General features: G+C 39.8%; 1 protein-coding gene across 1 annotated transcript; it reads right to left on the bottom strand.

Moving 5' to 3' along the window:
• On the bottom strand, nucleotides 1-26549 carry LOC120539036 (zinc-binding protein A33-like). The gene is made up of 7 exons (XM_039768727.1): nucleotides 26405-26549; nucleotides 22221-22687; nucleotides 22045-22140; nucleotides 21687-21929; nucleotides 15439-15461; nucleotides 15227-15342; nucleotides 1-1617 (listed from the first exon to the last, which is right to left on the bottom strand). The coding sequence occupies exons 2-7, from the start codon at nucleotides 22671-22673 to the stop codon at nucleotides 1076-1078; spliced, it is 1473 nt and encodes a 490-aa protein (XP_039624661.1). The 5' UTR covers nucleotides 22674-22687; nucleotides 26405-26549; the 3' UTR covers nucleotides 1-1075.
• Nucleotides 26550-27226: the final 677 nt, after the last annotated feature.

Raw genomic sequence — 27226 nt, 5'->3', positions numbered from 1 at the left:
AACAATTTTTGAAAAGCTAAGCATTTAAAACGAGGCAAGATAATTAAAAACAAACCTAAGGCTGAATGAAAAACCCCATGTTTACATGAGATGAAGTAAGCAGCAGGAGGGAACGTGCCTTTTCCTTTGACAGTCTGCCTGACTCTTTTAGGTGGAGGGTCTTGGAAGTTTATTGAAGAATTAACAGTTGTCCTCCTCCCCCCCCCCACACCCCTTTAACAGCTCCCACACAGCCTGTTATACTGAAAAAAAAACTTCTACTCATTCCTTTCTTGGTCTCTAAGCAGGTAGCCCAGAGTTAAGAGAAACCCTATGGTCTCTGCCAAATGACAAGTGCTTATTCTTGAATTTGTGAGAGATTCAGGTCCTAGGGGCAAGATGAAGGCCTAACAGGAGGTGAGAGAATAAATAAAATAGCCTTTATCTTTGAAAGGGAAAAGGCACCTATTGTGAAGTGAGCCGGATTCAGGGCACTCGTTGGGAATGTTTTCACAGCAGTTGATGTCATTTCTTCTACTGACTATTAAACAATTGCAGGAAAGGACGTCAGAAGATGAAAGGAAATACTGAAAACTGCCTCTTTTCTTCTTTCTTTTGCCAGCTCCAGATTGTTACCCTTGGCTATTGCAAAATTGCCCCTCCTTGCACGTTCTCTAGTCATCAGACACCCACCCTAACTGTAGGGGCCCATGGCACGAAATTGAGGGAAAGAGCTTGAAGCAGCTGGAAAAGTAATTTAGCACACAGACATACAGATCTGCTCTCCTCCTCTTCCTCCTGTCATTTTTACTAATTCACCTGAGTGTTTTAAAGGCAGAGCAGCCTAATAGCGACAGTGGTAAAACTCGATTTAACAAGACTGCCAATTCAAGGCCCTACTGTAAGACTCATTGAACTGTCTGTGCTCCAGTGTATGAATAAGCAATTGCAAAACAAATCTGTACTAATAAAGCGTATTCAAATAATGTCAGGTAGAAAAAAAAAGTATAAATTTTAGGTTGTTGTTTTAAGACAAACCCAAATAAAATGAAAAACCTTGAATTGGGAACACCGACATGTGTATAAAGCTTTCCTATTAGAATGCACCGGTCGTTTCAGTTTGGGTGTCTTTCCTGCAGCTCCAGTTCTCTGGATTTACTAACCTTAGAGGCTTGGCAGTAGATTCGGCACTGGGATAAAAAAATGGGTACAGCTTTTCTGAGAATGAGGCATCAACGTGAGTATGCAGGTGGCTCATGTCAGTAGCATCAAAGAAGGTGAGCTGGCCTCCTTCATAATCGAGATAGACACCCACTAAAGGGCACAGTTGGTGTCCATATGTCCAGTAGCCATTTTCAGGTGTGAGAATGATCCAGCCGTCTCGACCGGCAGACTTTGCAGCCACCCCAATATCCCAGTCTGAGTGGTCACCAACTTCTACTTCCCAGTAGTGCTTGCCGGTCTCAAAACCCTGCTTGGCTAAGACACAGGCACAGAAATCAAAGCGGCTTTCTTCTGTCGGTGGATCCTCTGGCAGCTGGGCCTGTGGGGTGTAACAATAACGAACTGAGGAGAGATCATCGGACAGGGTGAGGTAGGAGTTGGCAGAAGCAGGATCCAGTGTCAAGGTACAGGGAGCTGTGGAGATAAATCGGGAACATGCTGCCTTTTGTATTTTTTTTTAATGCACAGTATGAAATCTTCTTGCTATTCACTGGAATCAAGCTGAATGGGAAGAAGGTGAGCCCAACTTCAAAGCTGCAGAAGCCAAGCAGAAACAAATTCTGAAACAAAGCTCATAGATTAAACAGTTCCAAGTAAAGTGGGAAATCTAAACACATGAATGTTAGGACTTCTTCAAAGAAAGCACTAGCTCAAATTTTCATTTCTGTCTTCCCAGAGTCAGATTAAGTTCAAGCCATTTCATTTTTCTCATAAATGTTACAAAGATAATTCATCTAGAAACAGTAAAATGTATATACTACTAATGACTTACTTATGAACTAAAGTGATAGTTATAAACTCCCAACTTAATAATTGTGCGGGAACAAGTCATACATACATCTACTCTATATATATATAAAATCCTAAGCCTAAAAGTACAATGGAAGTGCAACGGTGACATTTTTATTGTCTCATTTTTTCACCCCCCCTAGTATGTATATATTGTGAGGGATGGCTGGCACCCTTGCCTGGTCAGGGCGCCCTCAAAAAGGAAGGACCGGTGGGAAACAGCATGCCCTGAGCATCTTTTCCCCCTGGTTGCTAGTTGGCAGCCCCCGTGAGTTGTGGCAGTACTACGGATTCCCACAGGGCTTTATGGGAAATGGAGTTCTTTATCTCAGCTTTGTTGCATTCTGTGGGGGCCACCCGGTGGCGCTGTGAGGACTAATGATTCTTACCTTGTCAGACTCCAGCATAACCCAAAGGTAATCCTGGGCCATGTTTATGGGAGACTAGAAGTACTCCCAGATATCATATAAAAGGAACTGCATACTAATGCTCCGGGAACCGGAGTCAAGAGAAAGGAGGACAACACTTGTGTGGAAGATTGGAGGCAGTGACAGGTGAGGTGGCCTTCTGCTGCTATGCACCTAAAATCTGGAATAGCCTGCCAATAGGAATTCGCCAGGCAAATACAGTGGAGCACTTTAAAACACTGCTGAAAACACATTACTTTAACATGGCCTTTTTATAACTTCAATCTAACTTAATCCTGATACTCTGTATGTTCAATTTCCTCATAATAACTACTCATGGTGGCTCTAAAATCCGTACTGACCCCTACTCTCTCTTCTGTTTCTTTTTCCGGTTTCTTTGTGGTGGTGGCCTGCGCCACCTCCACCTACTTAAAGCTTCATGATGCTCTAACAATGATGGATGGATTAAAAGGCAGAAGTCTACATGACCATCATCATCAAGCCCTTCCGTGAGAACCCTAAATCCAAAGAGGACTGTTTCATTTATGTTAGGTAGAATGCCCAGAGGGGACTGGGCGGTCTCATGGTCTGGAATCCCTACAGATTTTATTTTTTCTCCAGCCGTCTGGAGTTTTTTTTTCTGTCCCCCCTGGCCATTGGACTTTACTCTTATTCGATGTTAATTAATGTTGATTTATTTTGTTTTCTTATTGTGTCTTTTATTTTTCTAACCTTTATTATGTAAAGCACTTTGAGCTACTGTTTGTATGAAAATGTGCTATATAAATAAATGTTGTTGTTGTTGTTGCTTACGTCACTACGCATGCGCTTTCTGAGAACTTTTATCTAAGCCCTACGATGGCTCCTAAACGTGCCGCTTTTTCTAAACCTTCTGACAATAAAACTAAGTGCCGGAGGAAGATGCTTACTATCCAGGAGAAGGTGAAACTCTTGGATATGATTAAAGATGGCAATACCCTACAAAAGCCTCCTCAAGCATATGAAAAGACAGCGCCAGCAACTGCCTATCAAGATGTTTTTCAGCCGCGCACCCAGACACCCACTGCCTACTCCTAGTACTTCTTCACTGAAGACAACAAGGCACCTGCTGAAGATACTGCACCACCTCTGAAGACTCTCCTACTGAGGTCGTGCCCTTATACGTTAGTGGTTGTGTGCAATTAAATGTACAGTACAGTAATCCCTCCTCGATCGCGGGGGTTGCGTTCCAGACCCCCCCGCGATAGGTGAAAATCCGCGAAGTACAAACCATATGTTTCTATGGTTATTTTTATATATTTTAAGCCCTTATAAACTCTCCCACACTGTTTATAAATATTCCCCGCAGAGTTATACAGCATAATTCCTTTGTATTCTCTTAGATATTAGGTAAGATTCATTGAAATTATGTATATAAACACACTGTTTATATACAGTAAAACCTAAATATTATTTTAAAGATATTGAGTGTCTCCGATATCACATGTTACAGCCATTACGATAGACATGCCACCAGCAATAAATACGTACAGTGCAACAAAAATAGTATACAGTAAATGTGTGTACAGTGACACTAAACACACGTACAGGTACTAAGTACTGTAAGTAGAAAATTAATTATGGTTACTCACCAACAATGACACGATGACTTGTCCGATAACTGAGTTTTATTTTACTGCACAACAAAGGAGAGCGTTACAGCCCTTAAAGGAGCCACTTCAGGCGATTGTGTAGCACTGCCGTTGTTCTTCTGGCAGTCTTCAATCCAAATCCCTAAAGCACAATAATCTACTAGATAAAAGCGTTTGGGATTGTTTGGGATTGTCCTTCCGTTCCGTGAGAGCAAAGCGTAGCGGTATTCCACTTATTACAGACTTACTACTTGCGGCTTGAGGTACGAAGCGACGCGATGTGAGCAGAGTTCTGGTGCTGTCACTGTTCCCTTGCTTTTGTGCGCAATGCGCTGGAAAAATAGACCAAATTATGTCTCTGGAAATAATTAATGTTGATGGAGTACAAATGCCTCACCGCGTAGTAAATATCAGGGGAGATGGTGCTTGCTTATTCTCATCTATAGCTTATTTAGTGCATGAAACTCCGTCTTTAGCGGTACAGATTCGGGCTGACATTGTACGACTTTGGACAGGCACTTGAGGGGATAAAAAAAACAGGTTTTCGGGAGATGTTATGAATGGGCACTTTGATGTTCTCATTCCCTACACTTACATGCCTGATGTACACATGGAGCGCACAAAAATTGGGAATAAAAGTCGGTCGCCTTAAAAGGCGAGTGCGCCTAGTAATATGATATTTGTAACGTCTAATATGTCTTATTTTCTCTTATTTTGTCTAATATATTGGATAATTCGAGTGTAATGGTGACTAAAGGGTGTTATTTCATGTCTAGAGTGCTCTAATAATGTTAAAAAAACATATTTAGAAGGTCGTAAACAGGTTTTCTATACTCTAACTGCAAAAATATTCGATTTATAAATAAAGAATCCTACTTCGCGAAAATTCATTTATCACGGTAGAGTCTGGAACGGATTAACCGTGATAAACAAGGGTTCACTGTATTGGACTTTTATCTGGTGTCTGGAGTTGTGGACAAGGGTTTAAGGAAGCGATAGTGCCCCCTATCTGTCACTATATATATATATATATATATATATATATATATATATATATATATACACAGTATATATATATATAGAGAGAGAGAGCGAGTACATGAGTTGCTGATTAATCTTCATTAACATGTGCCATTAATGCATTAAAACTTTCTGCAATTTAATTTGAAGTCAGGCAAAATTACTTTTATTGGCTAACTAAACAAATTAGAAAATGCTAGCTTTTGAGGCATATTAATTTTTAATGCAACCCCTAAATACATTAATTTAATCCTGTCATTTTTGATTGCCCTTCACACTTACTGAAACTGTGGTGAACCCAAGTCAAAGAATAGAGCTTGATTGTTTCCTGTGTTGCTTCTTGATAATAGTCTTCATCAACACACTAGTAGAGTCGCCACTCATCTCTTGTAATATGGAATCACCCCATATTGGATCATAAAATATAATGTACCATATTGAATCAGTAAGGGAAATGATTTGGCCCATATTTTGTACACATCATTTCATATATATACTAGTTCTTCTGGGTGCAGAGAATAACAAGAGAATAATTAAAATCAAACCAGTTGTACAAGCGGAGTGAATGAGTTTCATTTTCAAGTTGTGCTAACGGTGCAGATGGACAAGCACTACACGCTGAGTGAGATTTCAGAGATCAGCTTCATTATTGCCATAATGATGCATTCACATATTGACGTTAAAAGAAAGAAAAAGAAGTCACATCTTGTGGTATAGCATAACATCCAGAACAAGACACCACACAATGTAAGAGATTGTCAAGGCATCGGTCTGAGTGTGAGACAGAATATCAGTGGGTCAGCCCTGTTCCTGCCGATGAGTAAGTTTGTCATGGAGCTTTTACGGTTGCCCATGGAAGGAAATCTGACCAGAAACAGCACAGTACAGGAGCTACACATGTCTCAGCAGTTAAAGAGCAAATAGCACAAAGAGGATTCACTCGATTCCTTATACCTCACTCACACTTCCCAGAGTGCAGACATGGTATGTTGTTGATTACTTACTTGTATGTTACCTACTGCAGCCTACATTATAGCCTAGATAGCCTACACTATACTGGAACCAATACAACTAGACAATAATCAGTGCATATTTACCAGGTATTTCCATCCATTTCCATTCAAGATTATTCCATTGAGAATTATTTTATAATGATTAAACGATACATTCTAGGACAATATACAACTAAAAACATCTAAATAAATAATCCTATAAGATACATCCATCCATTATCTAATCCGCTATATCCTAACACAAGGTCACGGGAGTCTGCTGGATTCAATCCCAGCCAACACAGGGCGCAAGGCAGGAAACAAACCACCGGCAAGGCCGCCAGCCCACCGCAGTATCAGATACATATTTAGAAAAATTTTCAGTCTATTGTTTGCTATTTAAGCAAATAAATCTAATATAATTTTGGTTTGGTTACAGCTGCGGAGCTTACTTGTTAGTAAGCTGCAGCAAAGCAGAACCTGAGTCATAACAGTGCTGATTGTACACAAAAGCTGAACCAGGATTTTATGTTTCTGCTTTTTAATATTTAAATGTCTGTGTAATTGTTAGAGCTTTTGCTATGTTGTCTCGCAATATAGCAGTCCAAACCACATTTATTGTTTTTCACAAATATTATAACCAGTCCCTGAGCATGCATGGTGTTTGCTGATTGTTGCTTCTGTTATGCAAAATTGTTCTAAACTAACTGAAATAATTTAATATGCATAGGCAAGTGATCTTTAAAACTGTTCTTTTCCGAGAAATTAATCACTGAGATATTTCTGCTTTATACAAAAATATTCATAAGTTCGAAGGAAGTATGATAAATTGCAATTAATATGCAATTCATTTTGAACAAAAATTTGAATCATTTTGATTACATTTTTTAATTGAACAGCACACAGATTGTACATGCGAGACCACATGCAGCATTTGTTCAGTAGCCAATAAGGAGGCAAAATCCTCTTACATTTGCCTAGAAGGGAATAGAAAACCACAGTGAAGAAACTGGAAAAAGTCGCTAGAATTAAATGAATGAAAAGTGGCATGGCGGCACCTCCCTCAGATTGGTTTCTGCTCTCACACAGTGCAGCTGCATTGTGCTGTGGTTTGATGGTAAGTTTTTAAAACATTGGGTTCAGTAACAGAAAAGACAGATGAATTTATTGAATAAACACAATATACAGTTCTTTCTTCTTCCTGATCAGGACAAAATAACAGTCTCAAACCCACTCAATTCCGCCCTCATCCCTAAAGATGAGCAGGTTATATAAGACTAAGACTATAACTCTGTAATGGGCACTGAGTAATTTATAATGTCATACAACTTGTAAGACTGGTCTCCCTGTGTGATTGTGAGTGTGAGTGAGTGTGACTCAGTTGCCCTTACACTCTCTCCAGGACTGTTGCAGGGCTGTCAAGATTGTCTTTGGCTTCTTGTCATCCAGAACCCTGAATTAGATTAAGTAGTTTTGAGAATATTATGTACAAGGAGTAAAATAATTATGTTGAATATTTTTAGCTTACCTTGTTCACTTTTATCATTATTGCAGTTTAGATGGACTGACAATGCTAAATTGGCCTATGTGTGTGTGTCCTATGATGGGCTGGTGCTGTGCTATTGTTCCTGCCTTGCACCTTATATTTTCTGGGATAGCTTCTCTATGACCCTGCTCAAGATAAAGCGGGTTTGGATAGTTGGACGGATGCTGTTAGTTATCATTTTTGCATAATGAATATTTAATTAATTACAAGTTGAGTTAGGGTCTCCCATTTGAGTACACAAAGCATTCAGCTAGCCTTCACCTCCTCGAAAAATTTCAAACTTGCATAAAGATCTTTCAAATGAATCGATAAATGAAAAGTTTGTAGTAGGCATTCTTTCTTCCAAAGTAATAAATATCATCTGTGCCTCTTTCGTAGTGTATCAGAGTTAGGGGTTTAACATCAACTAAATACAGAATTGATTCATTTATCATTGAATCTGCTTAATCCAGTTCAGGAGGCACTCATGTAATGAAGCCAATGGTAGCACTGGGCGCAAAGCAGACTCGGAGCAGACTGAACAGAGTGGCACCATCACAGATCACCCACAAACCAAAATGGGACCAGCGTACAGATTAAATAAATGATACCTGTACATATTTGTACTCATGGAAAGAAACCCAGGCAGACACAGGGAGAATGTGCAAAATCCACATTGGCAATAACCAGGCATGTGGTTCAAATACAAGACCCTGTATGTGAGAAGCAGCAGTCCTCATCACTTTGCCACCATGCTACCCATAGTCCATTCAAATTAGAACACACGTAACTTACATTACAAAAATAAATCAAAACGTCAGGTACAAGGATCAGAGTGGCTTAATTTTGCCTTGCACAGTCAGTCTGTCATTATCTAACCCACTTAGTCCTGAACAGGGTCATGGGGGGTGCTGGAGCCTATATCAGCTAGCAGAGGGTACAAGGCAGGAATACACCCTGGACAGGGCACCAGTCCATCACAGGCTGAACACACACAAACATCCCAATCACACCCTAGGGCAAAGTAAACATTTCCAGTTCTCCTAACCTGCATGTCTGGAAACCAGAGTACCCCGAGGAAACCCACAGTCACAGGGAGAGCATGCAAACTCCATGCAAGGAAAAAGGTGAACCCAGGTCTCCTTAATGTGAAGCAGCAGCACTACCACTGTGCCAACCCGTCTTAGACATTTTAACTAAATTTTCTGTTAATCATTTAGCTTCCATGTCTGATTTGTTTAAGCTTGGATGTGCCCAGTTTTTATTTGCATGTTGATCAGGTGTATATCGCACACTCATGTGCCTCTGAGAACTATCACCATTTTACATTTATGGGATAGAAAAGTGGTATTTCAGGAATGCTGTCGCAATTCTGTATCTGGGTTGAACCGTCCATTTCTTCCTCCCGTGCCCATGTTGGTTTCCTCTGTGGGCTCATTAGTTTATAGTCATAATCTGAGGATGAGATGACACTGAACTGCCAGCATGTGCAGAGGGGCTGTGAGACTTCCTGCTTTGCGGCTGTTGCTGCCAAGATATGCCCTCACTTACAATCCCACCCAAACATACAGTAGAGTTCAGCATTAACAGAAAATTGATTATGTTTTAAAATTTTTCTTTAAACACATTCTGGAAGAAAGAGGCTACAATCTGAAACTTTGGGCACTGAGCTGTTTTAATGACTTAATTATTGTTTTCACAGCTCCAAGCATTAACTGTGAAAGCTAATATAATAATATGTAATTATTTCTAAATGCACATCTATTTAATTATTTGTATTTAAAAATGATTTCAAGCACTATGGTGACACAGTGGTACTGCTGCTGCCTCACAGTAAGGAGACCAGGGTTCATATCCTGGATCCTCCCTGTGTGAAGTTTGCATGTCCTCTCCGTGTCTGCATGAGTTTCTTCCTGGTGCTGCAGTTTCCTCCCACAGTCCAAAGACATGCAGGTTAGGTGAACTGCCGATACTAAATTGGCCCTTGTGTGTGGTCAGTGTTTGTGTGTGTCTTTGCACTGAGATGGACTGGTGCCCTGTCCAGGTTTGTTCCTACCTTGCACCCTGTGTTAGTTGGGATAGGCTCCAGCACCCCTTGCAACCCTGTTCAGGACTAATGAGGAGGAGAATGAGGTTGGGAGCATGAGATGATAGAACTTTGTCACATCCACCTCATAACGAACCACCTGGATTGGGATCCAAGTGCAGTGGGTGGCACCTCAGCACCACACTGGAACAGTGTGAGGTTTTTTATGGTGGCTGCAGTGCCAATCCTGCCACCGACCCCCTAGTTTTACCTGCAAGGTGGAGGATCTGCTTACAGGGCTGGATACAGACTAAGCAGGCTAGAAAATGGCTGATGATGAATGACTATAAATGCTAGGGATCAAATTACTTCCATTTTTTAATGATTCTGCACAGAAAGCCATCTTTATTCATTAAACTGTTAAGAGACCTTTGTTTTCCTTATCATGAATGCATCTATAACACGCTTACACACCCAGGTTCTCTTCACGCAGACATGCTCTGAAATCTTCTGTGTTATCCTGGTTGCTTCCACCATGTATGCAGTAAAAGTTAACCATTTTAGCTAGTTGAACCAAATAAGAACTTGGTTGGCACAAGGTAGTCTTCTGGCTGTGAGGGTGTGAACTGTGAAGCAGTTGTTGCGTTCCTGAGCTCCGGGACACTCCTCCTGTTCACACAGTGAGCCAGTGTCTATCCCAGCAGCATCAAGTGCAGGGTAGCAACCATCCCAAGATGGGACACCAGTCACACACTCTTGGCCAAACATTGCAAGTGCTTGGAATATGAAAGGATTCGGTGAACCTCAAAGATGTAAACTCCACATACAGTAAGCAGTGCTTGGCTCTCTGGAGAGATCTGTCACAATGCTACTTTCTAATATGAGTCATATTAAAACAAAAGCTGTTAGATTTTAAAATATACACGGGGTAAGATGTATCAGCCCACACAGCACTGGGTACTACCCCTTACCTCCTGCCCTCCAAAGTGCCATAATGGAGACCAGAACACAAGCCTCAATAACTTGTAAATGTAAGCTGAGAGGCAGAAGGACCCAAGCCATTGCATCAGTCACCATGCACCTGTGTGGCCTCCCTGCCACTTGTTTCCTGTTTAGCTTCAGTACAGTGGGACTTGCTGAGTCACAGGAGAGGAAATGGTTAACCCCTTGAGAACTGTATGGTTTTGATCATCTCTGTGCAACTGAAAATAGATCAGTCAGCCACTACAACAAAAGTGAACTTTTACTTGTGTAAGCAAACAGAAGCAAATTGACTTTTGTTAGACCTTCTGATGGACTGGCATGCCTTCCAAGGTTAAGTATGCCTTTATTTTTCTCCACATCTCATAAGTTGGTCATATTGGTCTGTACCCAAGGGGACATATGGCTATCAAATTTTGAAAGGTGATTCTGTTACTGAGGTCAGCTGTGAACTTTATAGTTTCAGGCTATCATGCCAACATTAAAGGTGGCACAGTGCTGCAGTTAGTAGCACTATTGCCTCAAGGATCCTGTGCCTAGGGATTGGACCCCTTACTTGTACAATGTCAGTATGGCGTTAGCTGTTCTTCTGTTTAGGGTTTCCTCCAAAACAATTGGCCCCTCTGTGTGGGAATGGACCCAGCAACAATTGCTGGCCTGTCCAAGGCTCCTTCCTGCAATCTGTCTAGAGCCCCCGGTGACAAATCTGGCCATCTCATGATGATTGGCATGCATCAAAATTATTGGTCTAGTGGAGGTTGGGTCCCTACCCTAAATAAAAGCATTTGTTTTAAACTTGTCTGGGTTTTCACTAAACTATTAAAATAAATAGTTTTCTGGGGACTGTGCTGTGTCTGACCAAATCGTTGCAATTTTTGGTAAAACTGCTGTGGCCTTAACATAATAATAATGAATCATTTTGAGACTCCATTGTTCTTATATGCATATTTTGATTCAGCTACTGTTAATCTTTATTTCTACACCAGCACATTTATGAATAAGCTCGTGATCAGTGAGTGAAATATTCTGTGGTGATCAAAGGAGTCCTGTTAGCGGAACACTGAAATCATACTCTGGTACTGTTTAATACACAATAAATCAAATATGGAGAATGTTATCAGTTAAGATATGTATGTTTTAAGCATGCAATTTGCATTATACAGTATGGGGATATAAAATCTGCAAGCAAAACAACACACCATTGCATGAAAAAGATATTTGTCGTGATGCTGTCTAACAAAAGTAGCTACAGTGTCGCTTGTACCCTTTCAGTTCTTCCGAAGTCTGAGGTTGAATGCCAACTTTTTGAAAGTATGTGCCAATCTCCTGTTGGCCTCTACGCACCCCTGTGGAATGCTGGGAATTGAAGTCCTCTCATTAGCACTTCCTCAGGATCATCCCAATAAATTGGGTTGTTTTTTGTACAACTAACTACAGGAACTTCTGTGTGGGGTTTTCAATTTATTTATTTCTAAAGAAAGTCCTTGAATCCTCCTGAATTGAGGGATGCAGACTGCTGTAACCCAACAGTGCCTGCTCTCAGACATTTATCCTGCCCTGTTCAGACTATTAAGCACTTGCTGACCTTTGTCTTTCAGTTCTGCCTGTAAAGAACTCTCTGCACTCTTTTACAATATTGGGTACAATTTACAACATGACGTGACACAACACACAAGTTTTGTATAGCACTCTACTACCAAGTTGTATTCCTGCATTTGAAAAAGTCATCTCAGAAAAATGAGCACTGGAATCATTAGGCTGGCATTGACTCAATTGTAGCACGGCCAATTGGGAGGCATGAAAGCCGGGGTCTCCAAGTCTCTGACCTTGTCTGATGTGTCTCTGGTTCCTTTTCTACAGTCTGTCCGTGATTCTACAATTAGCAGATGGACAGATATTGTTGCTTATCATTTATATTAATTAGTTTCTACTTTGCTTTTGATGGATTTGAACAAATCTGTAATCTGATTTCTGATAGTCCAGGATTTATTATTGCATTTTGCCTTGAGACAGGGTCATAGCCAGGAATAGATTTTAGGGTGGGCCTGTGTAAAAATGGGCGTTTTAGTTTTTAGTCGGATATACAGTATAAGGGCACTTTTCCAAAAAATACATCTACTGTATCATACTGTGGTACATTCACATAACTAAATTATTACTAAACACTAACTCACTATGCATATCTGGAAAATGTCTACACACTTTGCAGAACAATGCATCTTTTGCTATGCTGTATTTGATCCATTTGAATTGCTCATGCCATTTTGTAGAGAAACATCAAGCCTTTCCCATTATTGTAGTTGTTGGAAATAATTGCAGATTAGGTTGAGTGGCTGGTTCGTCAATGGCTTACAAATCTTTTGGTGGTAGTGGCATAGCAAGCTTTTCTTTTGAGGCCACTAAAACCAGAATCTCCTCAAATGAAGACACGATTGAAACGTTTGCCCAAGTCATTTTCTTGGCCCCATACTGTTGCATATTGTGTATCTCATTTGTGCTTGGGTATTCCATCCATGCATCATCCAACCTGATATATCCTAACACAGGGTCACGGGGGTCTGCTGGAGCCAATCCCAGCCAGCACAGTGCACAAGGCAGGAAACAAACACACACACACCCAGTTACCTAACCTGCATGTTTTTGGACTGTGGGAGGAAACGCACACAGACACAGGGAGAACATGCAAACTCCACGCAGGTAGGACCTGGGAAGCGAACCCAGGTCTCCTTACTGCGAGGCAGCAGTGCTACCATTGTGCCACCGGCCTGGACATTCATCTTCATCTAAATGAGGCTTTTTGAAAAACCTTGATATTTCCATTTGTTTTGTCATGTCAAAATCAATCCATCAAAATACGAAACCATGTCTTGGTGTTTGTCGAAAATACTCAATTAAACAATTTAAGGTTCTGTTAACTGTTCAATGACTACTATCGATCAGGTTACACATACATCGTAACACTGCCCCATTTATTTATTTATTGAAAATTTAGTAAACCAATGGGATTTGACATACCACTTTGAAACCAAAGGAAAGATAAAATAACAAATACCCAATCAGTTACAAAATGTAACGAAAAATTTCATATACAATGAACTGATTGGCTGGGCCTATGGCCAATCAGAGTGGGCCTAGGCCCAACTAGACCCACCTTTCCCTACACCCCTGCCTTGAGAGTTATCATGGCGCTCTGAACTGTGCCAGAACAAAGTTGTTTATACTATTGTATTGTATTTCTCAGTTGACAATAGTAGATTGGCCATCTTGCTCTATGAAGAAGATTACTTGTGATCTGTTTTGTTTGTTCTGTTTACCCCATTTTGTGACGTCCATTGCACCCCCAACTTACCCGGAAGAGAATCTCTCTCAGAATTGCCTTTCTCAAGATTTTGTCCTTTTCTTTCCTACAAGGTTTTTTTTGGGGGAGTTTTTCTCTTTTCTTTTTACAGAGTCAAGGCCCTGCTGTCATTAAAGCTCATTGAGGCACTCCCTGTGTGATTTTGGGCTATATAAGAAACAAATTGCTGTAATTGTAGTTTCTCACTATTTAGTTTAGCTTCAAAAATGTGCAGAATATTTATTTATTCTTCTACACAATATTTATATTGTGTAGATCTGATGAAGGAACCCTTTGGGTCTGGGGGCCATACATCAGTGTTCATTTCCTAGAATTGGATTAAGGAGGTTTGAGACTGTTATGTTAACGCCATTTTCTTCATTGACAGCATTATTAAGACTTTTTTGTTAAATTTTAGTACAGCGTCTAATTAGAGCAGTTGCCCTGTCAATGTCCTTTGTTTTGTTTACTATGTGTTTTTAATTGCATCATAGTGGTAGGACCTTTCTTTTTGCATTGAACAGAACAGAAGCAACACATACTGTACTGGGATCCCCTTAAGGACCCCCTTCTGGTAAATGCAGTGAGAAGGAGATTTGGGATGAGATTAAATTAATTGGCTTCAGCTGTCTAGTTGTGCTTTTGCTGGAGACTACCATGCTGAGGTGAAAGCTGTCCGAGAGAGTTGGTTTTAGACAGGATGCAGGTAGAAAATGCGAGACGTGTCATCCAAGCACATCTTCAGCTCTAAGCGGACCCTGCAGAGTTTCTCTAATCCGCCCACTCTTTAAATCTGTTTTGCTCTGATCATATTAAGACATATTGATGTGGTGTTCATGATAAACTGCTAAAAGAGCCCGCCAGATTGTTGTTTACGGATTGTACAACTGAAGCAGCAGAATTACAAACAGCTAACCAGTCATGCATTGCAGTTTGTGAGCTAGCAAAACAAAAAAAAAAAAATCATCTAACCACAAAGCAGCTCTGTCTGATTGATTGCCATAAGGGCTGTCAAAAATACTCACTGTGGGTGTGTAGGGGTTAAGTTTTCCACTTGACATCTCTGCTGCAATAAACACACCTGCACGGACCACCCCATCCCCCCCAAGCCCAGCAGACTGCAGGCATAAGCCGACACCTGAATTGGTAAGCCGAGCACTTTCACTCAAAGGAGAGCGACAAACAACAGACAGAGCTGAAGGGACAGAAAGGAGAGTGAAGAAATATAAAAAGAGATGGAGGTGAATGAAAAGAGGTGCAGATGATGAGTGTAAGGAGACACCATGGGGGATGAAGCTGTGGGCAAAGCTCTTACTTGGTTTAACAATTGACTTCAGCTTCTTCCAGGCCACCAGCTGCAAGGGTCCTCGATACAGACCGACATTCAGTTTTTCATAAACTGCCTCAGGTTCCTCAAAGCCCTTCTTCAACCTGCATAGTCACAGCATAGTTACATTTAACTTACTTTAGGGAGATGTTGCGTGTTTAAGAAGTTAAGAGTTCTGAGCAACAAAGTGGTCAACTTACCGTTCAGACAGCTGCTTGACATCCTAAAAACAACATAAAAGTCAAAAGAGTGTTAGTTAACATGATAAGATGATTTACTGACTAATCTACTCTATATGCCTGTATATTAAATCCTAGGCTTAAATGTGCAATGATTTTGTGCAACGATTTTATGGGACGTTTTCAATGTTACGTTTATTGTCACGCTTTAAATTGGGCTTATTTTAAAACCTACATATATATGTTTGGTATCATTCTTTTCAGAGTTTATCGAGCTTTAATGTGATGTTGTTAGATTTTCAGATTCTTATTCTGTTTTTAAATTATAAATTAAAAAATATCAAGAACTCACGTCTCGCAAAACAGGAAATTGGGGCCAGAAATAAAAGACAAAGAGTAGGACAGCTGCTGTACAGGCTTTTAAATGTTCGAAGCACCGCGTGAGATGCAGATCATGCGGCACAGCAGCAGCAGCAAGCCAGCAGCTGATTGAGCAAAGAGGAGGTAAAAAAAACTGTATTTGTTTCCCATTGTATCAACATTTAAGAGGGGGTTTTGGGGGGGCGGCCGCATCTTCTTGGGGTGCATTCAGCCCCCCTCTTCACAATACGAGCAGCAGAGACATGAAGTGGCTGGTGCATAGGGCAGGTCAGAGGGGTTGTTGAGCGAAGTGAGCAGGGGGTAAATCCCCAAGTCTTATTATAACCCAAGGATGTATCACGACTGGATGCCTCTTTACAGTTTAAGCTTTATTCGTTATTTTGCAACTAAAGCACAAGATATTTATTTGCATTTATTTTCTTCAGTTCAAGAAAACAAAACAAATAAAAGAAAGCAAATAGAAATGTTCAGCGCCTGTCAGCATATTCACGTCCTTGGAGGTTTTCACATTGTATTTGCTATAAAACATTGAATCACAGTGCATTTCATTTGTCTTTTTTGAGACTGTTCAGGAAAAAACTCTTTAATGTCCAAGTGAAAACAGACCTCTGCAGGATGATCTAAATTCACTACAAATATAAATCACATAAGGTATTCACCCTCTTCAAGTCAGTGTTTAGTAGGTTCAGCTTTGGCAGCCATGACAGCCTTGAGTCAGTGTGCACAGGTCTCATTCAGCTTTGTACTTGTGGATATTACTGTTTTCTCATTCTTTTTTTGCAAAACTCAAGCTCTGTCAGGTTTCATGGGGATCGTGAGTGAGCAGTCTCTTCAAGTCCAGTCGCAAATTCCTAATTAGATTGAGATTAATATTAACATTAATATTGTTGTTTTTAAGCCATTCCTATGTAGCTTTGGCTTTATACTTGGGGTTACTGACTTGCTAGAAAACAAATCTTCTCCCGAGGTGCAGGTTTTTTGCAGACTGATTCATATTTTCTTCCAGGATTTTCTTGTAGTGGTTTCCTTTATTTTAGCCTCAACCCTCACAAGCCTTCCGTGGCCTGCTGCAGTATGTGTCATGGTGGGGATGGCATGTTTTTGATAATGTGCAGTGTTCAAACAAGGCATTTAGTCTGATGGCCCAAAACGTTCAATCTTGGTCTCTTCAGACCATAGAACCTTCTTCCAGCTGACAAACTGAGATGGCACGTGTGTTTCTTTTAACAGAGGCCACTCTTCCATAAATCTGCGACTAGTGAAGCACTGTGGCAACAATTGTCATCTGCACAGTCTCACCAATATCTGGCACTGTAGCTAGCACCTCCTTCAGAGTTCTCATGGGTCTCATTCACTAGACTTCTTTTTGCACCACCACTCAGTTTTTGTGGATGGCCTGCACTAGGCAGATTTACCGCTGTGCCATACTTTTTCTATTTCTTAATGATTTATTGAACTGGACTCCAAGTAACTTCATCTCCTGACGTGTACTTTCAAACCCCTTTCCCCCCTTATTCTTTTGTTTTCACAGGGTAAATTATCCCATGACCCTGATTCACCACAAGTTGGACCTTCCAGATGCAAGTGCATTTATACTACAGTTAAGTTAAACCCCAGAGAGGTGATCTCCACTGAACTAACTGGCAAACTTGTAAGTGATTGCACCAGTGATGATTTAGGTGTGTCACATTAAAGGGGCTCAATGCTTCTTTGGTGTTTTGTAGTTGTAATAAAATAAGACCATTTTGCAGAGATCCCCTTCACTTTGACATTAAAGAATTTTTCTGTTGATCAGTGTAAAAAAGTCAAATCAGAACCACTGTGATTCAAAGTTGAATAACAAGAAATTAGGAAAACGTCCAGGGGTTGAATACTTTTTATTGGCAATGTATCCCTTGTTTTTCACAGATATTTCAGTCTTTACTTTACAGAAAGAGTGTTTCTGTTGATCAGGAACCAAATTAAATTCACTGTGTTTTAATGTTATGTAACAATAATGTGTGAAAATTTCCAAGGTGGAAGAATAGCTTTTATAGGCCCTGAATATAACGGATAAATGAGAATCAGGGTTAGTGAAATGTCCATTCTTCTTCTTGATTCACTAATTGCTATCTGGGGATGCAGTGTCTTTGTGGGTGGCAATGGCACAAGGCAATAATGACCCCCTGACTCCACTCGACCTCTGGGCCTGTCACTCAGAAGCCCTGATGCACTGCTCAAGGATGCCCGCATATCAAAGGGAAATATTAGGAGAACACACAAAGTAAATTGAACCAGACAGCAACTGAGCTAACCCTTTGAAGTTAGTATCATCAGAAATATCACCAAAAAGCCATAGGAAAACATTACAAAGAATTTGAAAACTGAGTGACTAATCTCACTAAAGATGCAGTACTGCTTAGTCTTGTGTGAAATTAACATCGGTAATGAAGAGATAATTCAAATATTCAGTTCTGAGAAGGGTTAAGAAGCGTCAAGCAAGTTTACTAAAAGCAAACTTCAGTATTTTAAGGTAACAACAAATGTTAAAGTATGTAAAAACGGAGTGTAAAGAATCAAAAGTAATATAATACATTTTTTATATAGCACCTTTTGTACTGCTTACTATCACAAGAGATATTATGCTGCCTATTGTTTTAAGCTTTTTATATTGCTACTATACACCAGCAGGGAACTAGGGTGGGTTTTTCTTCAAAGTACTCCAGTATTCGCTCACATCCTAAAGACATTTGTGAGAAGTTAAACTGGTGTGGTGTGAGCGAGTATTGGTGTGTGGTTAAGTCTGCCCTGCAATGGAGTGGCATCCTGTTCAGGGTCTGTTCCTGCCTTGTACCTAATGCTGCCAGAAAAAGATCCACTGGGGAAATGGATTTTCTTCCCTTTTTAATTTGTTTTTCCTATTCTTAAAGTTTTACTCTGGCTGTTGACCTTCCTCTCTTTCTCATGGGTGGAGGTTGATTCGAACTTAGTTTTGTCAAGTATGACTTGCTTCTATGGAATGTTACTTACTTGTAATAAATTCAATAATATGTTAAAAAAAAGTTTCACCTCCTGTATCCTTGAGCTAGACTAATTAGATTAGGAAAAGGTAAGATGCTTTCTTTATATTATGCTCATTCATTAAGTACTGAGCCTTTTATAGTGAGCAGTATCAAAAAGAACTAAGTAATAATACAGTCATTATGTCAATACAGTGCCTGTCACAATGATGGCAGAGTGCTGAAGGAAAGCATTCAAGACAAATTTTACATCTGAGCTGTATACAATAAATTTCAAAGGAGACATTAGTCAAAGTAATCAAACTCAATTTTATCATCAGTCTTCATTTTGCATGGTGAGTGCAATCAGAAAAGCACTGACAAATATCAAGAGGGGACAGTGCCTGGCAGAATGGAGTTGTGGATCTCATTTTTAAACAGTGGGCAAGACGGTTTTTTTTTAGTGACGGGAGGATCTTACTTCTCAGCGTCCCTCACAAAGCCTATTCTGGAGTGCTGGAATGGAGCAGCCATCTGATAACTGAATCTCAAATTCAGGTGGTGCAGTGTGTAAAAGTACGGAGGGTCATGGCAGTTTGTCAATCCTGTCTACATAAGGTTTGTAGAGTTTGAAAAGGCTTATGACCACCTGCCCCATGACATCATGTGGAAAGTGCTACATAAATGTAGGGTTCTTGTATCACTACTGTGTTTCATTTGGTCTCTGAATTTGATGATCTGAGCTTATGTTTGCATACTTGGTGTTACATTATGTCTATTGAATATGGATATTGGACGCCTCCAAGAATGCATCTTGACTCCTTTCCTTTTTATGATGTTTATTGATGTAACTGAGGACCTATCTAGAGCCCCAGCTGCTCATCTTTTGCTAAGAAAGCACAATAATAGCTTTACTTCCTGCAATGGCTGAGAAAGGCAAGTCTCCCCCTCCTTCCATCATGTTAGAGAGAGTGTGCTGACTAGCTCCTTCACATTGTGGTATAGGGAATGTAGTGCAGTGGACCACAGGTTACCCACAGAGGATTGTCAAGACAGATGAGGACATTATTGGCGTGTCTCTCCCCCAACCCCATATAAGACACATACAGCACACACGGCCTCCGTAAGGCATCCAGCATTGCGGTTGACCCCACACACCCTGAGTATTATTATGTAGAACTTAAAGTCAGATCATCCACACTGCGTAACAATTTCTCCCTCCATGCTGTCTGACTCCTCAATGCCTTAGCACCCCTCACGACTCACTGCTGAAATGTGAATTTTACACTATTTACAACTTTCAAAACTATCTAAATCAAATGCACACACTGCACTTTATGAGTGGCAAAGCAGTTACTACATTTCAGATGTGCATTTGATATCTGCTTATATTGTACTTTTTCAACAAAATAATATTGCTACTGTTAAGCTGTTACTGATCCACTTATAAATAGCCGATCTGCTGTACGTTGTCCTATCGTTGTTGTGTCAATCTACTGCACACTGTCTTATCTATCTGCACTAAGTACATTGTCTTGTTGGACTACATGTGGTATATCAGCAATGAGGTCCTGAAGACACACAATTTCATCTCAACCCGTACTCTGCACATAAAGAAACTTGAACATGAGCTTGACTGAAGGGTTTTCAGTTTGGGATCCTAAAGGCTGCACTTTTGGTTTTCATTGACAATATTGTTCTCTTGGCCTTGTCAGACTCACACTGAAATTATTTGTAGAGAAATGTCATACAGTCGAGATGAAAATTAGCACCTTTAAATCTGATATTGTGGTCCACTTCCAAAAAGGGGTTTGTTTCCTGCAGGTAAAGGGTGAGCAGATAACCCAAGTGGGAATGTTCATGGATTGAGGGGTCTTGATACCCCCCAAAGGATTGTGAGATTGAATGATGAATCAATAAAGTAGCAGTTTTACAGGAATTGTACCACAATGTGGTAGTGAAGCTGAAGTTAGGTGTTTGAAAGAATTGATTTGTAAGTAGATAGGGTTCAAAATTAGTTTATTGTATAGAGAGTACCAGACACCATGACAGGGTGAGGAGGTGAGCACTAGGAGATGACTTTAGCATAGAACCACTGCTTCTTCAGCTCAAGAGGTGGTGCATAAACTGTCAAGAAACCAGAGCACCCAGGCCCACTAACAAAAACTCATCCAATAAACTGATTCAGGCCTAAAATTGGCTTGTGAAAATTTGGCTGTTACTTGTTGAAGATTAAGCAATGAACTGAACATGAGAATGACAATAGCAAATGTTAAGTCAAAATCAGCCTAAAGCTCACAATTTTTGAACTTTGAGGTTTTCTGTAGATCCAGCATTAAGATCTGAACTATGTGGTTTTGTTATTTAAAGAGTTTCATGTTTATGACTTTGTTAACTACTGATTTTAAGCTTTGGTTAGCCCTGTTCACATGTGTTTGATGTCTCACCTTGACACCTGGCTGTCTAACATTTCCGATTTCCGTTTAGCGACTCCAAATCTCTGCAACATCAACAAATACAGGTTATTTATAGAATTATGGACTAACAAATTCTCTGGCACAGGCCTAGTTTTAAAAATTAATTATGTGTGTACTGGGCAAGTGACCGCAGCATACTTCCATTTCTTCATACTGCTGTTACACTCTGCATGAAATGAACGCATCACATTTTTAAGTTCACCACTTTATTCCTCATTGTGCTGCTAATGTGTGACATTTTAGTATTTCTGTGTTAAGCTGGTACAGTAGGTATCTATACAGCACCATCTACTGCAGACCAATGGAAATACAGTGTATTTTTCTTTGTTATAGCTTTATAAGAGAGCCTATGAGTGGCAACCTAAAAATGTTCAATATTACCCATAGGGAGATACAGTTCCTAAATAAGCAAAGTACATTGGACATGACTTGCCTTGACTAGTGCTTGAAAATCATTGTCTTCTTCCTCTTCAAACTTAGCCTGCAGCTTTTTAACCTCCTCTTCTATTTCTTCCATGTTCTCCTGCATCTTTTTTAATTGATCATCTCTCAGCTGTTGTAATCTGGTCTGATCAGCCTGAAGCTGGGAACATAGCAGCTCCTTCTCTGATTGCAGGAACTGTAGCAGTTCATCATACTCCGTACAGATGTGCTTTTTGAGGTCTACAGCAGAGTCCTAGAGGTGAAAGGGTAACAAGTGAAAACATTTCAGTTAGTGTGTATAAACTTATCGTTAACTCAACCATCCTGCTTTTCAACTGTACTTGTGTATATAACACAGTTTCATCTACCTGTAGCTCCATGTTCTCTAATTCCAACTTTATTTTCATCACCTTCATTTTCTCCTTCTGGTTTTCAAATTCTTCCTTTACTGCTTTGAATGATTCCTGAAAAAAATAATATCCTAATTTAAACTGAAGGTCTTTCAAATGTGACCCAAAGAGATAGTAAGAATTTATGTGGTGACCTTGCAGCTTTGCAGTACTTCCTGAATGGGTGCCATATTATGATCTTTGTGCTCCTTGGACACAGCACACACCACACAGATGGCCACATCTTCTTCCTTGCAGAAGACCTTCAACTTTTCCTGATGCTTCTCACAAACTGGGCCACTACCAACACTTTCCCTCCTGTTGGTAACTGGAGATGCAGAACTGTCAAAACGCAGTCTGCGGACTCTCTGCACGATGTTGGCCAAAAGACGGTTAGTTTTGAGCTGCAACTGTGGAAAGATTTCACGACACTGTGGGCAGGTGTATGCCTGGTCCCCTTGCAACCAGTACGTACTTATGCAGGCTCGGCAGAAATTGTGCTCGCATTCCAAACGTACTGGGTCCCGGTATAGCTCCAAGCATATTGGGCATGTCACCTCATTGGCCAGGCTCTCTGCTAATTCTGCTTCTGGAGAGGGTGACATCATCTTTGATTCTAAGACTAGGAATAACAAAAGAAAATCAGAGGATGGCACTGCAATTATCATTAGAAAAAATAATCACAAAATCCGTAATATGTTTTATTTGAGAGTTGTTGCATATTTCCAAAGTTGTATAAATTCAGTTGTGTAATTGAAAATAGATTGTTCAAACTTACTTGCCAGTGGAGGCTTATTCTGTTAGCTGATACAAAAAGTAGGTTTACAGTTGTTCATATGGAAAATCACATGCAGGGTTAAGATTATTACAATGGCTTTATTAAATCAATAGGTTTATTATCTTCATTAACTCAAAATAGTGTCATAATAGCACAAATAATACAAATAAATAAGGCATTAATTAATAAATAAATAATAATAAAATAATTAAATTGTGTTTTGTGTACTCACAACTACTGATTTCCGCACCTGTATATGAATAGATCAGCAATGACCTGTTCTCCAGTTAATATGGATTAGTCCCATATTTTTCACGTGATTCACTTTTCAGTGCAGTACCCTGCACACAGACTGCACTGTCATTGTTGTTAACCAGAGTAATTTGCCATATACATCAGTGTGCCACATTTAACCACCATTTCGTAGATTCTCCTCAGAAGGTGTTACCAATGATTTGTTCTTTAATTATTAAGTTCACACTAACTGTATGTTATGTCATAAAATCACAAATAAAAACTACTGCCCTATACGTAGTAACAACCTGCCAAATGCCTCTTGTTATGAAAGAGTACATTTAAATTCTAGTTTTGTAAATTATAGCAAACAAGGGCAGCTATCACTTCTAAGGTGAAAGGACTGCTACCCACAAAATGAATATAGACAAAAGCAGCCTTATATTGTTATGAATTGGGTTGAATTTATGTGTATTTGTTGTTTTTGTTCATTTTGAGTTGTACTTTTTCACATATTTGTGTTCTTGCTGTTGATTTTATATGTGAATGGTCAAATTCCTTGTTCTTTGTGGGAGGAGCCCCAGGAGGTGGGGTCACCTGACATCACCACTCCTGATCCCTCCCTCATGCTATTTATACTGAGTGAGACAATTCAGAAGTAGGGATCACTGTCACTGTTTTAAAGGGTTTTGTGAGTATTGGTTTTCTGGTTGGATTTTGTGTTTTTTGGAGAGTTTCTTGCCGGTTTTTAAGGATTCTGATTACAGGACAGTGTTTAGGGACTTTGTTTTATAAAGATTCTTTATTGCATTTTGTGTGAACAATCTGGACTCTTTTCCTTATGGGGCGTTCACTTTATTTTTGTAATATTTGTATATGTTTTGCCAGTTGCACAGTTTTGGGCCTGCCCCAGCTGAAGCCTTAGGAGACTGGCTGAAGTCAGGTGAACCTCTGCTGGGCAGACTCGGTAAGATTAGATACAATTGTGGCTTTCCACAGTGGTGTTTAAGTACTAGTTTATATTCACACATCCATTTAAATACACTACCGATGTTACTCATTTTTTCATTAAGCTGGATAGTGCTTTCCACAAAGCTATTATATTCATTCCTTTTCTTCAGTAAGTTATTTAGTGCATTACATTTTTTCTCTTTTTTTAATTCAGATATTTTCTTCTATGAAATATCCATCCATCCATTAACCAACCCGCTATATCCCAACTACAGGGTCACGGGGGTCTGCTGGAGTCAATCCCAGCCAACACAGGGTGCAAGGTAGGAAACAAACCCTCCTTGGCAGGGGGCCAGCCCACCGCAGTCTATAAAATATTTAACTCCTTAATGTTAGTGCTTATATGCTGTCCATAACAATGCTGACTGATTTTAATACAAAGTTTTACAGTTAGTGGTTAGCATCCTATGAGAGGGTCGGCTTCCTTTTTTTTTGTTTCATTGCTGGATTGACACGTGTAAACACTAATAACATACATTATAAGATGGGAGTAGTTGTAAAGAGGCTCCTTCTAGTTTTGAGGAGCAGGGCCAATGGGAGTGTACAATAGGGGTGTGTACTCAGATATTGCCATTAGAAAAAGTTTAACAGACAATTAATAAAATAAAACAACAATGTCTCATCTTGTATCAGTTCCAGGAGAATCTGGTCACCATTATTCATAAGTGAGGCCCAAAGACTGTGTCTCTGCTGTGAATGTGAGCAACACTGGAGCACCACTTGCAACAGTCCCCTCAACTTTTCTGTTCACCCTGTACACCTCAGACTGTAAATATAGCACCAGGTCACGTCAACAGCAGAAATTCTGACATGATTCTGCATGAAATTTGTTGGTATGCCAGTAGGAATGACACACTTGTTATAGTATAAAGTGGCCATCTCCAAGATGAAATCTATACACAAACCAGCATTGCAAATGAACAATTTACCATGACAACAAGAAAATAAATCTTAAAAGTAAATTATTGACATTAGTCACAATTGGCAGCTTTAGCTAAGTAGGGAAGCATTCCAGCCTAACATTTATTTTCTCTCCTAGCTGCTAGTACACAGCCTACATATTGTAGCTAAATTGGTACTGATCCCACATTATTTTAAAAGACAGCACCTGAAATCAAGAAAGTGAACAGAACATAAAGAGGAAGTGCCTTTTGTTACATGAGGGGAGAGGTGGTATAGTGGAGTGGTGGGTGGTATGCAGTATGAGCAAACCACATACCTCTGAAACTGTGCAAATAAAATCAATATAATATTCTGACCTATGGAGTATTGAACCAGCAGTGCTAACCACTACACCACTGAGCCACTCTCCATGTTAACCTCTTGCAAAACAAGTGTTAAAAATAGCACATTTAAACAATCTACTAGTTTAGGTTAATGACCAATTTATGCTAATGTGGATCACAAAGAAAAATTACACAAAAAGGACTGACTGATGTACAAGAACTTCATCTAAGCTCTGAAAGAAGTGAGGCCAGACAGCTTCCTCAAGAAAATGTAAGGGTGCACATTCAAATTAAATAACCAATATTCATTCTATATAGCTTAGGGATCACCATTGCAATATGCTTGATACTGCAAATAAGTTATGCTTAATATATGCTGAACATATTGTATGGAAAATGTAAATACACTGCAGAAAATGAAACAGGGGTCATTGAGCAAATGCCAATTTTAATGCATTATTGCCAATAAACAGACAGAAATACAACACAAGAATTTGTCAGCTGCTGCAATAAACAAGTCTTCCTCCTCCGCCAAACCCTGCACCTGCACTAACCACAAGGGCACCAAAATTCCAATACTGATTTTGCCGACTGGGGCTGCTGTTTGGCTTTTGCTGCACATTTATGATAAATAAATGATATAACATGCAAAGTAAAAAGCTTTTAATTTGTTTCTCCAAACCCAGTACTGTTGTCTAAGAAACCTTTTTGGAGTAAAGCAGATACTACTATCTTTGAAGATCTCATATAAAGATTTGTATTCAAACATAAAGAAATTGTGTTCTTTTAAAATCAAATAAAGTTACCTACTGTCATTTACAGCCATTGAATAAATGAATGAATGCCTTTTTAAAATAACAAACATCTGTGAAATGCAGCACAATGATGGCTTTTGCAATTCTTCTTTAACACTATATTTTAAAAATGTAAACTTACACATGGGTATATGCATCATTTATGAGAAAAATGTCATAGCTGAGCCAGAACTGATCCTGACAACAACAGGTACAAATCAAGATGGTTTGCTAGCAAGATAAAAACTGCATTTGATTCTGATTATTAACTAGAGCAAAAGTAATGAATTACTCACTTGACAAAAATTTCACCCAGCCACGTGTCCTTCAGATGAAGTGATGAAGAAATACTTAGAAGAAAAATATGGACAGGAGAAGTACATATGTGACAGAGTGCACACAGGCTGCAGGGTTTCATTCAAAGTCTGGCCAGATGTAAGCTTTTGCACCAAAGCGCGCTCATGTGTGTGTGAATATATGTGCCTGTGTGTGGGATGTACAGTGGGCTTCCTCATTTATCTGTCAAGTTACTTACAACAGCCTGCCGGTGTTTGAACTGCATAGCTCAGGAAATGAGCTGCCTGACTTTTGCACAGACTTTATTCAGCTTAATCAAACGGTCTGCCTGAGATCAATGGAGGCGTGTGACAAGGTTTCAAAAAGTGAGCTATGGTGCTTTTTGAAACTTTGAAATGGCTCTGACATATATGCTTTTCCTTTTGTTGCCTCATCTTAATGAATGATTACTTAAGACTGAAAAGGGTATTTTGAGGATAAATTGTAGGTGTCTGGTTACAGCAGCATTTATTAAAATTGATCATTTTTGTAGTAGTACAATGCCTTATGTCTGCAGTCCAGATATAAATGTATGCCAGCCTTAAGGATAGATTCCTGAGGATTCACTACACAGTGTACTATATAGTGTATAGTGGCGCTATACAGGGTGAGCCAAAATGAAGTAACACATTCATTGCAGCTGAGGCAGCCAAGTTGGTTGGGGTAGGGGGCCCTTTGATAGGCAATCCCTTGTAGTTTTCAGTAGGCAACATGTCTTAGTCTGGTGTGCTCCGTGCTTTTGCAGTTGGAGCGCTCTCCAAAAACAATGAATCCATCATCAC

Source organism: Polypterus senegalus, chromosome 11, assembly GCF_016835505.1.
Source record: "Polypterus senegalus isolate Bchr_013 chromosome 11, ASM1683550v1, whole genome shotgun sequence".
Taxonomy (NCBI): Eukaryota; Metazoa; Chordata; class Cladistia; order Polypteriformes; family Polypteridae; genus Polypterus; species Polypterus senegalus.
The sequence above is the reverse complement of the archived record's forward strand: the minus strand, read 5'-3'. Positions and strand labels throughout refer to the sequence as shown.

Coding starts and splice junctions, on each gene's coding strand:
- LOC120539036 (XM_039768727.1), bottom strand. CDS start 22,673: ATGATGTCACCCTCTCCAGAAGCAGAATTAGCAGAGAGCCTGGCCAAT. Junction 22,141..22,220: donor AAGTACTGCAAAGCTGCAAG/GTCACCACATAA, acceptor TATTTTTTTCAG/GAATCATTCAAAGCAGTAAA. Junction 21,930..22,044: donor TAGAGAACATGGAGCTACAG/GTAGATGAAACT, acceptor TTTCACCTCTAG/GACTCTGCTGTAGACCTCAA.